The sequence below is a fragment of the Puma concolor genome, chromosome E1 (assembly GCF_028749965.1).
Source record: "Puma concolor isolate L17-30 chromosome E1, mPumCon1.1.hap2, whole genome shotgun sequence".
In the NCBI taxonomy this organism is placed as follows: domain Eukaryota; kingdom Metazoa; phylum Chordata; class Mammalia; order Carnivora; family Felidae; genus Puma; species Puma concolor.
The window spans coordinates 12,825,888-12,842,186 of record NC_141680.1 but is presented as its reverse complement, the minus strand read 5'-3'; the positions used below and the strand labels follow the sequence as shown (position 1 = coordinate 12,842,186).

Here is a 16,299-nt window from a genome sequence, read left to right as displayed (position 1 = left end):
CTCACCAAACTCCACACCCGAAAAGCAAATAACCCAGTGAAGAAATGGGCAGAAAACATGAATAGACACTTCTCTAAAGAAGACATCCGGATGGCCAACAGGCACATGAAAAGATGTTCAGCGTCGCTCCTTATCAGAGAAATACAAATCAAAACCACACTCAGGTATCACCTCACGCCAGTCAGAGTGGCCAAAATGAACAAATCAGGAGACTATAGATGCTGGAGAGGATGTGGAGAAACGGGAACCCTCTTGCATTGTTGGTGGGAATGCAAATTGGTGCAGCTGCTCTGGAAAGCAGTGTGGAGGTTCCTCACAAAATTAAAAACAGACCTACCCTATGACCCAGCAATAGCACTGCTAGGAATTTATCCAAGGGACACAGGAGTACTGATGCATAGGGGCACTTGTACCCCAATGTTCATAGCAGCACTCTCAACAATAGCCAAATGATGGAAAGAGCCTAAATGTCCATCAACTGATGAATGGATAAAGAAATTGTGGTTTATATACACAATGGAATACTACGTGGCAATGAGAAAAAATGAAATATGGCCTTTTGAAGCAACGTGGATGGAACTGGAGAGTGTGATGCTAAGTGAAATAAGCCATACAGAGAAAGACAGATACCATATGGTTTCACTCTTATGTGGATCCTGAGAAACTTAACAGGAACCCATGGGGGAGGGGAAGGAAAAAAAAAAAGAAGAGGTTAGAGTGGGAGAGAGCCAAAGCATAAGAGACTGTTGAGAACTGAGAACAAACTAAGGGTTGATGGGGGGTGGGAGGGAGGAGAGGGTGGGTGATGGGTATTGAGGAGGGCACCTTTTGGGATGAGCACTGGGTGTTGTATGGAAACCAATTTGACAATAAATTTCATATATAAATAAAAAAAAAACTATTATTAATCTGGTAATGAGCAAGTAACATGCAAAGATGTAATCTATGACATGAGTAACGAAAATGGGGGAGGACAGAGCCGTACCACAGTAGAATTTTTGTATGCTATTAATCCCCTTAGAAACCACAAACAAGGGGTGCCTAGGTGGCTTGGTCGGTTAAGCGTCTGACTTCAGCTCAGGTCATGATTTCACGGTTCGTGGGTTTGAGCCCCACATCGGGCTCTGTGCTGACAGCTTGGAGCCTGGAGCCTGCTTCAGATTCTGTGTCTCCCTCTCTCTGCCCCTGCCGTGCTCATACTCTGTCTCTCTCTCTCAAAAATAAATAAACATTAAAAAAATTTTTTAAAACAGAAACCACAAACAAAACAGCTGTAAAATATACACATAAGGAAATACAAAGGAAATCAAAAACACTTCACTACAAAAAAATCAACTAAACACAAAAGACAGAAATGCAGGAAATGAAGAACAAAAAAGCTGTAAAGTATACAGAAAACAAATAGCAACCTGGCAGAAGTTCCTCCTTAATATTAATTAGTTTAAATATAAATACTTTTAAATCTCTAATCAGAAGACAGATAAAATCTGGAATTTCTTTAAAAAATCCAACTGTACGCTGTCTTTAAGAGACTCATTTTATTTTTTTAATTTTTTTTTCAATGTTTATTTATTTTTGGGACAGAGAGAGACAGAGCATGAACGGGGGAGGGTCAGAGAGAGAGGGAGACACAGAATCGGAAACAGGCTCCAGGCTCTGAGCCATCAGCCCAGAGCCCGACGCGGGGCTCGAACTCACGGACCGCGAGATCGTGACCTGGCTGAAGTCGGACGCTTAACCGACTGCGCCACCCAGGCGCCCCAAGAGACTCATTTTAAATCTAAAGATACAATTATCTTGGAAGTGAAAGGATGAAAGAAGGATATTCCATGTAAATAATCACCAAAAGAGAGCTGGAGTGGCTGTACTAATATCAGACAAAACAGATTTTAAATCATAAAAGGTTACAAGAGACAAAAAAGGATATTGGATGTAGGCATACCTGAAAGATATTGCAGGTTTGCTTTCAGACCACTGACAGCAACTATCTCAATAAAACAAGTCAAATGAGTTTTTTGGTTTCCCAGTGGATATAAAAGTTATGTTTACACTATACTGTAGTCTATCAGTGTGCAATAGCATGATGTCTAAAAACAACGTACATATCTTAATTTTAAAATATTGCTAAAAGTGCCAACCATCATCTGAATTTTCAGTGCATTGTAATCACTGATCACCATAACAAATTAATAATAATGAAAACGTTTGAAATATTGTGAGAATTACCAAAATGTGACACAGAGCTGTGAAGTGGCCAAATGCTGTTGGAAAAATGGCTCTGATACACTAGATTGACACAGGGTTGTCATAAAACTTCAATTTGTAAAATACACCATATTGGCGAAGCACAATAAAATAAGGTAAGCCTGTAAGAATAAAAAGATAGTCATTACAGCAGAAAGATATAACAGTTATAAATATCTATGTACCTAATAACTGACACTCAAAATATATGAAGCAAAAATCAACAGAACTGAAGGGAGAAACAAACAGTTCTACAATATTTTGATATTTCAAAACTCCACTTTCAATAATGGATAGAACAACCAATCAGAAGATCAATTACAAAATAGAGGACTTGAACAACATTATAGACCAATCGTACCTAACAGATGTATACAGAACATCCCACCCAACAACAGCCTAATACATATTCTTCTCAAGCACACATGGAACATCCTCCAGGAGAGACCATATATTAGGCCACAAAACAAATGTCAACAGATTTAAAAAGATAGATATCATTTAAAGTGTCTTATTCAACCACAGTTTAACAAAGCTAGAGATCAGTAACAGAAGGTAAACTAGAAAATAAGCAGAAATTAAATAACACACTTTAAAACCACTGACTCACAAAAAATAACAAGGAAAATTAGAAAGTATTTAGACACAAATGAAAATGAAAACACCACATAGCCAATCTTATGGGTTGCAGAGAAAGCAAGGCTAAGAGGGAAATTTATACCTGTAGTTGGCTACATAAAAAAAAAAAAAAAAAAAAAAGATTTCAAATCAGTAACATAACTTTACACCTTAGAGAACTAGAACAGAGCAAACTAAACCCAAAGCTAGCAGAGGAGGGAAATAATACAGATTAGAGAGGAGATAAAAAAAAAAAATTCAGAGTAGAAATAAAGAAAATCATGAATGCAAAAGTTGGTTCTTTGAAAAGATCGACAAAACTGAAAACCATTAGCTAGACAAAGAAAGATAGGATGGAAATAAATTAGAAATGAAAGCCTGGGTGGCTCAGTTGGTTAAGCATCCAGTTTTGGCTCAGGTCATGGTTCGAGTCCTGCGTCAGGCTCTGTGTTGACAGCTCAGAGCCTCGAGCCCACTTCAGATTCTGTGTCTCCCTGTCTCTCTGACCCTCCCCCACTCATGCTCTGTCTCTCTCTCCTTCAAAAAAAAAAAAAAATTAAAAAAATTAGAAATGAAAGTGGGTCCTTACCTAGATAAAAAAGATTATACTATGAATGACTGTATACCAACAAATGAGATAACCTAGAATAAATGAAAAAATTCCTTTAAACACACAAATTACCTGACTCAAGAAGAAATAGAAAATCTTAGCAGACATATAACAAACAGGTAGAGAGATTCAAGCAATTAACTTAAAACCTCCCCACAAAGAAATGTCATGCACCAGATGGCTTCACTGGTGAGTTTCACCAAACTTTAAAGAACTAACACCAACACTTCTCATATTCTTCCAAAAAACTGAAGAGGAAGGAGAGAATACTTCTTAATTCATTCTGTGGGGCCAGCATTACTGATACCAAGTTCAGATAAAGACATCACAAGAGAATTACAGACCAACATCCTTTATGAATATAGATGTTAAAATCCTCAACAAAATACTAGCAAACCAATTTTAACAGCATTTTAAAAAGATTATTCACCACAAACAAGTGGGTTTTATCCTAGGAATGCAAGGGTGGTTCAACGTAATAAAATCAATCAATATATCACATTAATAGAACAAAGGAAAAAAACCCATAGGATTGTCTCAATTGATGCAAAAAAGACTTGACAAAATCTAACACCCTTTAATGATAAAAACTCAGAAAACCAGGAATGGGGGCGGAATTCCTCAATGTGTTAGAGGATGTTTAAGAAAAACCTATAGCTAATATATGTTCAATGGTGTAAGATGGAAAGTGTTCCCCCTACGATCAAAAACAAGACAAGGATGCTTGCTCTCACTGCAGCTATTCAACACAGTACTAGAGTTCTAATCAGAGCAATTACACAAGAAATAAAACGCACCAAAACTGGAAAGGAAGAAGACAACTATTCATAGATGAATGTGATTCCATATTTAGAAAACCCCAAGGAATCCAGAGAAAGCTATTACAGCTGATATAAGTCAGTTCAGCATAGTTGCAGGGTACCAGGTCAACACACAATCAGCTATGTTTCTACACACTAGCAATGAATAATCTGAAAAGGAAATCAGGAAAGAAAATCCATTTATAATCGCACCTAAAAGAATTAAATATTTAGGAATAAATCTAACTAAATAGGTCAAAGATTTGTATGCTAAATAAACATTACAAAACACGGCTGCTAGAAATTAAAGGAGACCTAAATACATGGAAAGACATCTCACATTCGTGGACCAGAAGACTTAACATTGTTGTCGATGCTACCCAAAGTGATGTACAGATTCAATGCAATCCCTATCAAAATAATAGCATTTTTTTTGGAGGAAATAGAAAAAGATCCTAAAATCCATGTGGAATCTCAAAGGTCCTTGAGTAACCAAGACAACACTGAAAAAAAAAAAAAAAAGAACAGAGCTGGAAGACTCACACTTCCTGGTTTCAAAACTTACTGCAAAGCTACAGCCATCAAACAGTGTGGTACTGGCATAAAGACGGATATACAGACCAATAAATAGAATAGAGAGCCCAAAAATAAACCCTTGCATTCATGGTCATGTGATTTTTGACAGGTGTGGCAAGACATTTCAAGCAGGAAAGAACAATGTTTTCAATAACTGGTGCTGGGAAAACTGGATATGAAAATGCAAAAGAATGAAGTTGGAACCTTACCTGACACCATACACAAAAATTAAATCAAGTGGATTAAAGACCTAGATGTTGGTGTCAAACTATAGAACCGCTTAGAATAAAATATCAGGGAAAATCTTCGTAACATTAGATTTGGCAACAACCTCATGGATATGACACCAAAAACACAGGTGACCAAAAAAAAAAAATAAATTGAGCTTTGTCTAAAATTAAAAGCTTTTCTAGGGCACCTGGGTCGCTCAGTCGGATAAGCATCTGACTCTTGATTTTGGCTCAGGTCATGATCTCACCACCATGAGACTGTGCCAGGCATTGGGCTCTGGGCTGACATTGTGGAGCCTGCTTGTGATTCTCTCTCTCCTCTCTCTGCCCTTTGCCCCCCTTTCTCTCTCTCTCTCTTATGCACTCAACAATCCCTCTCAAAATATATAAACAAACTTTAAAAATAATTACATTAAGTTAAAAACTTTTCTTCATCAAAGGATACTGTTAAGAAAATGAAAAGAAAATCTACCAAATGAGAAAAAAATCTTTGCAAGTCACAGATCTAATAAAGGACTCATATCCAGAATATACAGAAAACTAAACTCAACAACAAAAACAATCTGATTAAAAATGATGGGAGAAGGACTTGAAAAACGCTTCTCCAAAGAAGACATACAAATGGTCAGTAAGCACATGGAGAGGTGCTCAATATCATATGAAATTACGGAAATGCAATTCAAAACCACAATGAGATGCCCCTTTATATCTCCTAGGATGAGTATACCTTAAGAAAATAGTAAAAAATGGAAAGTAACAAGTGTTGGCAAAGATGCAGAAAAAGCAAAACCCTCGTGCACTGCTGGTAGGAATGTAAAATGGTATAGTTGCTGTGGAAAACAGTTGACAATTCTTCAAAAGCTTGTATATAAAACTACCTATGACCCGGCCATTCCACTCTTAGGTACAGAGTCAAAAAAAGTGAAAGCAGGGACCCAAACAGATATGTGCACAGGTCCCTTCACAGTAGCATTATTCATGACAGCCTAAAGGTGACACAACCCTAGTGCACATGAACAAATTAACGGAGAAATAAAATGTGGTATAAATGTACAAAATGTGGTATATACGTACACTGGAATATCACTCTGACATGGAGTACTGGAATGAAAATGGAATGAAATTTTGATACATGCTACAACATGGGTGAACCCTGAAGACATAAGGCTTAGTGAAACAGCCAGACACAGAAGGACAAATACTGTATTTTCCACTTATACAAGGCATCTAGAAGAGGCAAATTCATTGAAAGGAAGTAGAATAGAGGTTTCCGGGCACTGGGGAGAGGGGAGGAAGAGTGAATTATTGTTTAATAGGTATAGAATTTTTGTTGGAGATGATAAAAAGGTTTTAAGTATAGAAAGTGGTGATAGTTACACATACTCTGAATGTGTTTAATGCCACTGAGTTGTATACCTATAAATGGTTAAAATAATTAGTATGACGTCAATATTTTATTTAAATGTACATCTTTCTATACATGTAAATACTATGTTATGTACATTTTCCACAATTAAAACTTTAGAAGTCATGGCCAACCTTCCCCCGACCCCCCACCATAAAGAGATGACTAGGTATTAGCCAGGTAAAGGCGGAGGGGAAGCGTTCACGGAGGGAACCGCCTAAATGAGCAGTGCTAGTAAGTGGCAGAGAGGGGATCTGAACCGTCTGACAGTTCTCCCTCCGCAGGCCGTGGGGACCCATTGCCTACCCTGGCACCGAGTGACCACGTGGGTGCCCTGCACATGCAGCAGCCCAAGTGGCCGCTATCTCCTCAGATGCCTGCAGACAATGCGCTGCACCTCGTGCCCACGGCAAACACACCCCTGGGCTCACCTTGGTGGCCAGAGAGGCAGCAAGTTCTTTGGTGAGCTCTTCCAGGGCCTCCCGGTTCCGGCCACAGAGCACCAGCCTGGCACCTGCAGTGTAGAAGACTTTGGCGCATTCTAAGGGAAGAAGAAAGAACCTTGTCAGCTGAGGAGATTCCATGCCTTTCTTCCCCGGTGCAGGTCAGTCCAAACTTACCCGATGGTTTCAGAATATGAATTTGTTTCTTCACATGCTCTACACATGTGTATTCGCCCCTGCGGTGGACCAGGCATGAAGCCAGGAGTTAAGGCCCCAATAATAAATGAGCTCTGTTGTTGTCCTGACAGAGCTCAGGGTCAGTGGTACAAGAGACATCCACAAGGCAAGAGGAAGGCCGAGGCTGGTGGACAGATTTGTTAGGTACCATGCTCAGAACTCTCCATAATGATCTTTAGCTCTGAACAACCCTGTGAGCATTATCCTCATTTTCACAGCTGAGGAAGCTCGAAGAGGTCAAGTGATACACTCAACGATCAGGCAGCACCAGCTACTGCGAGACCGTGGTTTGCTGAGGCCTGCATTCTGGCACAATCTAGGCTGTTTCCCAAATCATTTCAATGTAACAGGTACAGCTCTACGGGGGGTAGATAGTTCCTACAAGCACAGGGGGTACAGGACTCTGTTGAGAAGGGATGGGGGGCCCTACCCCAGTCCTGAGGCCTGAGGGGCTGTTTCTCTGGAAAGCGCTTAAGGCTAAAGGAGCAGAGTTTGCAAAGCACCTGAGGGGCCATGGACAGACACATCTGGGACACAGAATGTCAGCCTTGCTAGGCTGGGAAATGACAAACAAGTCAGAAGAGCTGAACGTGCCGGGTGCCTACAACAGCAAAGGATCAGTAAGGGAGGCTGTGTCTAAGAGGCTGCCTCCGGCTGGGTGAGAAGAGGACTTGTGGCGATCAGGCTCTGCTGAACCCACTACAACATTCCAGGCAACAAGTGATGAGGACATCAACTGAGACCAAGGTACCTCTATTAGCGTTCTTTTGGTGGCAAGAAAAGAGACCCAACACACACTGGGGCAAAGCAAAAAGACTGACCAGGAGGATGCTGAGATTGCTCAAGAATGAAGAGAAAAGAGCAGAGTGGCCAAGGCTGGGGAGGGGCAGGAGTGGTGGCTGCCCAGGGCCTCCGGCAGCAGGAACCAGGTGCTGGCAGGGCTTTTCTCCATTTCATCTCCTGGGCCTGGCTTCCCCTCATCAACACAGCTCCCCTGACTCTGGGAGAGGGGCCTCTGACTGAGGCAGGCTCTGTGGCCAGCTGCGGTGGGGTGGTATCTCTAACACTAGCCCAGCAAGGGTCACAGGTAAGTCCCCTGAGGCCCAGGGGGAAGTGTAGGGAGGGGAGACCTCCAGAACCAGGATTAGACCATGGGGGATATTGAGAGATCAAGTCTGTCAATTCCTGGTTGGGATAGGAGGAGGTTGTGAGTCCAGACAGGGTGTACCGGTCTGATAGTCCTTCACCCACAAAAGTGTCAAAACCTAGAAGGGCTCAAAACAGGAAGGGAAAAGAAACTCCAGCATCCTTCAGGAAAACAGAGAGAAAGTTCTTTTGACATCTAGATTGTCTTGTTGTGCAAAGCCCTCTCTTTTCACTCTACGGCTCCTTTAGCTACTCTTAGAGCTTTCACTTACCATCCTCAGACCAGCACCTCCTAGTATGTCTCCAGGTGGACTTTTCTGGAAGGAAGTGCTAAGTGGACTAAACCAAGGGATTTTCAGGTGCGCTATATCACCTTCTTTGAAGATCTGGTTGGTCTGTTCACTGGCTCATCCTGACAAAGGGCACAAACCCAGACAGAGCTGCAGCCCTCACTCTGCTTGTCCCCACATGGTCTGGTCAGGATCAAAGCTCCTGCCCAGCCTGCCTTGCTGTGCTTTCTCAGCAGAGCAGCAAACGCCTCATAGGGGTGGGGGTGGCGGCTGCCCTCAAAGGCAGACAGCAGCATTCCTGAGGCTAGATCTGCTCATCTGGCTTACAAAATCATTCCAAAAGATGAGGAATCTCTGGCATGGCCAGCCTCCTCACCCCATTTCATCCCGACGTTGACTGACACAATGGACGTGTCATAAGGTGCCACCACAGGGTGCAGACACGCAGAACCAAAGGTGGGGAGAGGCACACTAGCATATAAACAGCTTCTGGAAAATGGTCACGTACATTCTGCTTAAGCTTTGCTTCCCAGCAAAGCCAAAAAAAGGAGGAAATTAAAGTCTGTGTAGGGAGTGACAGAAATGAAAACGACAGATTGCAAGGATTCCATTTTCATTTCTTGAAAAAGCTGACACAGGGAGGCAGGAGGGTCAAGGGAAAAAGGAAAACAGTCCCAAAGTACCATTTATCTAGCTAGGGCTGCCAGATGATCCCCCAGTGCTGCAGGCACTCTGGGCCTCCTACATCAAGATAGTTATTCACAACCTCAGGGCTGAGGCTGGCTAAAGTGGGTATGCAGAACATTCTGTTCCTTTAGTCAATGGTCTTACTGTTTTACAAGGATAAGCTCATGGAGCTTACATATACAAAATAGGGGAGAAATAACAGAAAGCTATCTGAAGACTATCACAATTCAGACTTTCAGAGCAGCTGACACGGCAGGCAGGCAGAGCAGAGCCACCAAGGGCAACCCGTGGCCGTCCTCCTCTGAAAGCTAAGGTGCAGCAGCACCTCCTTGGGAGTCACCAACAGTGGCGCCTGTACTTGCAACGGCTGGGTGAGAATCTGTTCCCGTTCTGACTGGCTGGAGTGGGGAGAGATCCATGGACTCTTGTCCCTAACATGTTACATAGGACACAATATAAGCAGGGTGATTTGGAATTTGGGAAAAAGCTGACCTATATAGGAGATACACACACACACACACACACACACACACACGTATTGTTTTTCTTTCAATTATATTTTCTATTCCCTTCCCAGTCTTGGTTTCCAGAAGAGGAACCGCAGAATGATGAAGAGGACAGTGTCCTTCTCCAACATTCCCATATCAGAGTACCTGCAAGTACCTTTCCATCCCAGCCAACTCTCAAATACTGTTCAAGGACTTAAAAAAAAATGCTTCTCTCTGAGATCAAGAGAAGTGGCTGCTGACTACTACCCTATATATAGTAGCTGAGTAAGGTCAGAGAACCGACTGTGGCAAAGGGCCTGGAGGCAGCTGTCCCCACGCAGGTCTAGATATCTAATGACAGGCCCAGAGTTCACCCCCAGAGATCTCATCTAAAACATCATAGCAGCATGCGGATGAACCTACCTACAGCTTTCCCAGGCTCCCCCTGGCTGCCCACAAGCCACTTACCCAGCAGACGAGACCCCATCTGCTCCTTTATGTTCCTGCAACCGCCAAGTGCTTCCCACCCCCGCACAACCATGCTGCTCCCTGCTCTGGACCCATCTGCAACACCCTCCCTGTTGGCCCGTGCTTTCCTTTCCCTGGCCATCCCCCCCACAGGTGATACAAGACGGAGTCCTGGAGTCAGACATGGGGTTTGAATCTAGAAGTCCTAGGGCAAGTCTCTGAATCTTAGCTGCAAGGATCCAGGGAGATAAAGCACAACCCAGCACATTCGTCTACTGGGCCTCAACGGGAGCATCTGTTACTGAAATGTCAATATGCTGAGGTAAGTCCTTGCCCCTCTCCATCAGACTGTGAACTACCTGAGACCAGGCACCCTGTCTTTTATTTGTCCCAGCACTTTTCCCAGAGCCTTATAAATCAGAGATGTTCCATCAGCGCTGGCTGTGCTATGGTACCAACCGACAGATGCAGCAGGGATGGGGTTACCACGACTCTGGGTGCCTCTCGGCCTTCTTCCATGGAACTGAGCCCCCATGCAGGTGATATACTGGTGTAGTGTGCTACGTGTGCAGATGCTGAGAAGGAGGAAGCTCCATAGGACGTGCCTGCATTTGTCCTTGGTACCATGCCAAAGTCAATGCACATGTGTGCAAGGGAAATGACGGCAGCTCTACAGACTCATCTGTACGAGGCAGGGGGCGGTGACTGACTCTGGGCCTGTGTCCCGGCACAAAGTTCCTGGGGCCGAGAGGCTCACCGCGTTCACCAAAGTAGATGGAACTAACCTGGAGAACCCAGGTGAGGCACAGCTGAGGTATCATTTATTCTGTTTCCAGTCCCGCCAAGGCCATGCTCAGCTAGAGGCACAGCCCCAGTGACAGGAAGGTGAGGAGAAGGGGACACCAAGGCCATGAACCAGGGATGCTGGCTAAATCCAGGAAAAGGCACATTTCGTTTGGCCCTCACAGAGATAAAAATGTTTTTTTAATGAGTTGTCATATTTGAAAATAGGGAGCCTTCACATAAAAATCCCTATTTCCACAGCCAGCAGCTGCCCACTTAGACGAGACACGTAGTGTCCGGTTCGCCACAGTCTTCCTCGTGGATTCTACCCCCCAACACCGATGCTGAAAGTCAGGGACCATTTCTCATTGCACTTAAGCTCTTGCTTCTTCCAAGTGGACCAGAGACAGTGACATACTCTTGTTCCCCAGCCACCTAGCCTGTGTCACTTATTTGCACCTATGCAGCCGAGCTGCTCCTCGAGTCTGGGCCAAGTTCCCTGCCCCTCCTGACAGCACTGGCCCCGGGACCCACCTCGCCCCAGGCCTGAGGTAGCGCCTGTAATGACCACCACAGCGTTCCGGAGGTAGGCCTTCATTCGCATCCGCTGCAGCAGCTTGAAGAGGCTGAAGATTCCCACACAGCCAAAGAGCAGGGGCAGGATGGCCGTAGAGGTGATAAAATCCATGACCCTCACCTTCAGCAGACTCTTCCTGAAAGAACCCAAATCCAATGAATTTGTGACAAAATAGGAAAACTCAAGGGACCTGCCAGCCCTCCTCCCCCTAGACTGATACAGAGCCCAGGTTTCTCTTGCGCGGACTTTAGCCCTGAACCCAACAAATGTCTTTCTAGGCCCCATGCTCTATGCTGACTGCTCACCATCGTGGAACTTGCTTTCTCTCACTCTGGCTGACATGAGCAAACAGCAAAGCCACAGACCTCGCGATGCCTCTCAGGCGCACAGCAACCCCAGAACAAGCTGAGGGAGCCATTCGGCACAGCACCCAGTTACTTATGAGTATTCCAGGAGGCTCTGGCCCGTCAACGCTCACCTGAATCCCCTTCAGAAGCCTATTTAGGGGAACTTAGGTAAGCCCATTATCATTTTCAACCCCTATTTGTGAAACTAGAAAACATTTTTTAAAAAGGAAAAGAGAAGGGGCGCCTGGGTGGCTCAGTCGGTTAAGCATCCGACTTCAGCTCAGGTCATGATCTCACGGTTCGTGGCTTCAGGCCCCACGTCAGGCTCTGTGCTGACAGCTCAGAGCCTGGAGCCTGCTTCAGGTTCTGTGTCTCCCTCTCTCTGCCCCTCCCCTGCTCCCACTCTGTCTCTCTCTCTCTCTCAAAAATAAACAAATGTTAAAAAAAAAAAAAAAAAAAAAAAAAAAGGAAAGAGGAAACTATACCAATCCATATACTCCTCCCTAACCAGATAGATGTTTCTGGATGGGGTGTCCTCTGGATGGTCTCTGCGATGGCCCACAAACATCCTCCTGGCCACAGGCCTCACAGACACCCAAAGGGAATTCAGTGCACAGGGGAGCTGCCCTTTGCCAGGCATAGGCACAGACTTAGGCTGTGAAGTGGGCTGTCCGGCCATGCACCGAGCCAGGTTCCCACTGAGCATTTGCTGGTAAGCCACCGCCAGCCGGATGAAATCAGGGGGCCACAGGAGTATTTGTGCATCAGTGGCAGTCAGTTCTTAGGAAACACATCCATTCCTTACACAACCGCCCCAAATTTCCTTGCTCCCCCAACCTTCCTCGATTCCTTGTCACTCATCCATGCCCCTATGCCGAAAGCAAGCTAAGAGAGGAGGGAGACACAGGATTAAAGGAAGGTCAAGAATGAGCTAGTGAGGAGCAACACCATGTCTGTCACTTTGAAAGAGATGCCCTGTAAGGCGATTTGACACACGGGCTGAGTCTATTACACAAAAGGCCCACCACCCACAGTCCACCTCCAGGACCAGGATATTATCAGCATAATAATCCTGTCCAGGAAGGAAGAGACTGGAAACCAAAAGCAGAGCTCCTGCAAACCAGTCTAAAGCTTTTAATTATTCATCAGATTGGGAGTAACTACATAAAAACCATCACTCACCTGCTGAATGCCCCATGTCCTCAACTCCATATATTAAAAAAAATACATTTCTGCTTCCATTCCCAAAACAACATCACCTCCGTGGACACCATGAAGCCAGGAACCCACTGAACCCCAACACCGATCCACTTATAGGCTGAGTCGGCTTTGATCCTGAACCTTAGGATCAGGGTGAGTTGTCCTGATGTAAGTTAACCTGCTCGACTGCAAAAGAGTTCTGCTCAGATTTGAACTGTCAACTCAACTAGTTTAGTATTTGGTTTATTTTTTTCATCTGCCTTTCCAAATATATCCAATTTCTTGGTCACCATAAAAAATTACCATTCTTAGCAAACACCTGTAAAAATGACTGTTACCCATCAACCTCCACTTATTCTACTTCTGAAAAATCCCCAACTACTGTCTGCTAAGTGGTTACATTTCCCTCTCACCCTACACTGTGTCAGGCCTACACTTGGATGGACTGGCAATTAAAGTGGCTTCTAAAGTGCCCAGCTCTTTTCCAGGGTACTAATGGCACCATCCCCTGCCCACGGCTGGAAGCCAAGGCCAGGTATTGGAGCTTACAGGTCAGGCCGAGTCCCAGGGGGAAATGCTAGGACCCTAGGACCCTCTGTCTGGCACCTGGGAAGTACTCAGAAGCAGGTACTTAGAGCAGGTACCAGTGCCTCTGCAGTTTCATGGGTTTGTGAGTGCTGCCTGGGGATCTTCACGGGGCCCACCCCTGAAGACCGAGGCTGTAGGAGTGTTTCCCGAGGATGGGAGGGATGAATTCTCAGGGGGCAGGAATGATTGCCAATCTGTTAGTGTAGCTTTACCAGAAGACTATAGCAATTAGAAAACACAGGTAGACCCCAAGGTAATTATAGCTCAGAACTTTCATGTAATAAATTTTGGGGTAGAGAGCTTTCAACCCAGCAGGACGACCGTCTAGGAAGAGCTTGATCCCACTGTAATCCCAGATCCTTGTATCAGGCAGGTCCCCAGGTGGACCACCCTGCCTGGCCCAGAATTACCCAGGACCCGGCCACTGCCCAGGATGACCAGGGAGGTGAAGAAGGGACTCATGAAGGGAAAACAGGCCTCGGCCCGTGGGAGGGGGCCCAGAGCTCCATTAGGTCAGCTGGGTGGAAACAGGTCTGCATACTCCTCCGCAGGCCCTGGAGACCAGAGTCTTGTGAAGCCTGCCCGTTTCAGACTTTCAAGCCGGGGCTGAACCACAACTCCACTGAAGGCTATGGGGCCCTGTTGCCCCCCAAATTCAGAGGCTGCAGAGACCACATGGAAAACACTAATGATGGCAAAGTGACGGCAGTGCAGGAGTTACAAGGATGAACCCTCGAGCAGCCTGTCTGGGTTCCCGTTCTGGCTCAGCCACTTACTTACCAGCCTGGGTACGGGACCTCACCACTCTGGGCCTCAGTATCCTCATCTGCAAAATGAGGGCATGTGAGTGCCCACCTTGCAGGTTGTTGTTCTGAGGTCAGATGAATTACTACGTGGAAAAGCATGCACGGTCTCTAGAAAAGGGGAAGTGCCCGGTAAATGTAGTTGCCGTCAGCATCATCACGACCCACAACTAACTAAAAGCTCCTGACCCAGGAACTGGTCTCACCGCAGTCAGGCTCCCAAGGTGGTCTGAAAGAGTCCCTGGTTTATGAAAACTGGTTTCTTCCAAATGAAGGAAATTCATTAAACATAGAGCTCACTGGAGTTTAATTCTTATATCTTCATAAACCCTTTGGTTTAATTACATTAACAACTAGGAAAAAAGACACCCCAACTCTGTCAGAAGTCAGGATCCCATATGCCAAGGTTTGTATTAGAAAACGTGGCCGCCACAAGAGTTATCGAGGCCAACACAGCAAGGAGAGAGCAGACAAATTTCAAACCGCCCCTGCCACCCTTTCCTCGCGCCTGGGGAGGAGCGGGATGAAAACCCATCTAGCGAGGCTCCCCCCAGAGGACAGCGACGCTCCCAACAAACCGCATTTTCATGCACCTATTTACAACTCAAGCCATCAATCTAGGTCACGAACAAAAGAGAGAAAACTACACACCGTCTGGTACACTTCTGGGATTCCTTGAGCACCTGACACAACATCGCGTGCCAGCCTTGGTCTCCTGGCCCTGGGGACCACTTTGCCTGAGGCAAATATGGCACCACGTTAATGGGATCCATCCTCGGCCCACGGGCCGGCTTTCTGTGGGGAGAGCGCACATCTGCATTCAGTCTGGCGAGTCATTAGAGTCAGAATGCAAAGTAAATTAGAAATCAGCACCAGTTGCGCCCAGCTCACTCAGGATGATGATGGTGGCAAAAGACATTCCAGAGCAAGCCATTTATTTGACAGCATCACATTCAATTTCAGGGTAGGTATTCAGGTCACTTTCCTGACCAGGTGAAGGCGGTCATATTGACGATCCCAACTCTCCGGGAGTTTCTCAAGTTCGGAAAGACCTTCCCCCTCGCATTCCACTCTGCAGTGCACGTGGCCATACTGATGGGCCGCTGGGCCACCAGGCCTCTCCAGTCTCTGAGCATCAGCTGGGCTGGCTCCTCCCTGTCTCACCCTCAGCACTCAGGATGTTCAAGAGAGCAAGGCATGGAGGTAACTCAGCCCTACCGCTTTGCTGTGGTGTCCGGGGGCATTCTCCAAGCAAAGAGACAACTTCAAAGTGGAAGAAAGGAATTGTGTCCTGGCTGGCCACATTTCCAGATTAGGAAGTAAATCTCTTCTGTAAAACGGAGTCAAAGGGGGCCTGTGTACTTTGAAAATGACATTTAAGAAGGATTTTAATGTGTTTACAAGTTTTGCCTTTTACACCAAAATGCTCAACTGCTAGTTTCAGACAGAACTGGGAAGGCAGGACTGACGGCATAAAAGAGAGTGGGGAAAAAAAATCTAGCTCACAATTTCTAGCATTTGGAGATCAGCTCGTAGATAGAAGGGATAGCCCAGCATCGTTGTGAGCCAGAGCAGAAAGTAGGGCAAGTCACAAAAAGAGAGTGAGGTCAGAAAAGGAAAAAGGCAAGACAGCCTCCCTTGGATAGGAACCACAGATCACACATGGTCTAGATGTGCAAGTGCACTGCCTAATAGAAGCGTATGCACTCACAGTCATGTCTACTCTCTTAATTGACAGGGAAGTGACCTGAAGCATGAC

At 45.3% G+C, this 16,299-nt stretch overlaps 1 protein-coding gene and 1 long non-coding RNA gene across 8 annotated transcripts in view; one reads left to right on the top strand and one right to left on the bottom strand.

Annotated features, from left to right (window-relative positions):
- DHRS7B (dehydrogenase/reductase 7B) overlaps positions 1-16,299 on the bottom strand; it is a 67,872-nt gene that overhangs the window by 15,767 nt on the left and 35,806 nt on the right. For 6 of the 7 annotated variants that reach the window (XM_086686237.1, XM_086686240.1, XM_086686241.1 and 3 more), the window contains 2 exons: positions 11,560-11,738; positions 6,915-7,024 (listed from right to left, as the gene is read on the bottom strand). In XM_086686237.1, coding sequence (XP_086542363.1) covers positions 6,915-7,024; positions 11,560-11,738 — 289 coding nt within the window. Of the gene's footprint in view, positions 1-6,914; positions 7,025-11,559; positions 11,739-14,517; positions 15,077-16,299 lie in introns of those variants that run through there. The other variant, XM_086686236.1, reaches the window with a different exon arrangement.
- LOC147574084 (uncharacterized) lies at positions 9,618-12,174 on the top strand. The gene is made up of 3 exons (XR_015243911.1): positions 9,618-10,564; positions 10,815-11,040; positions 11,881-12,174. It is a non-coding gene; the product is annotated as an uncharacterized LOC147574084 (long non-coding RNA).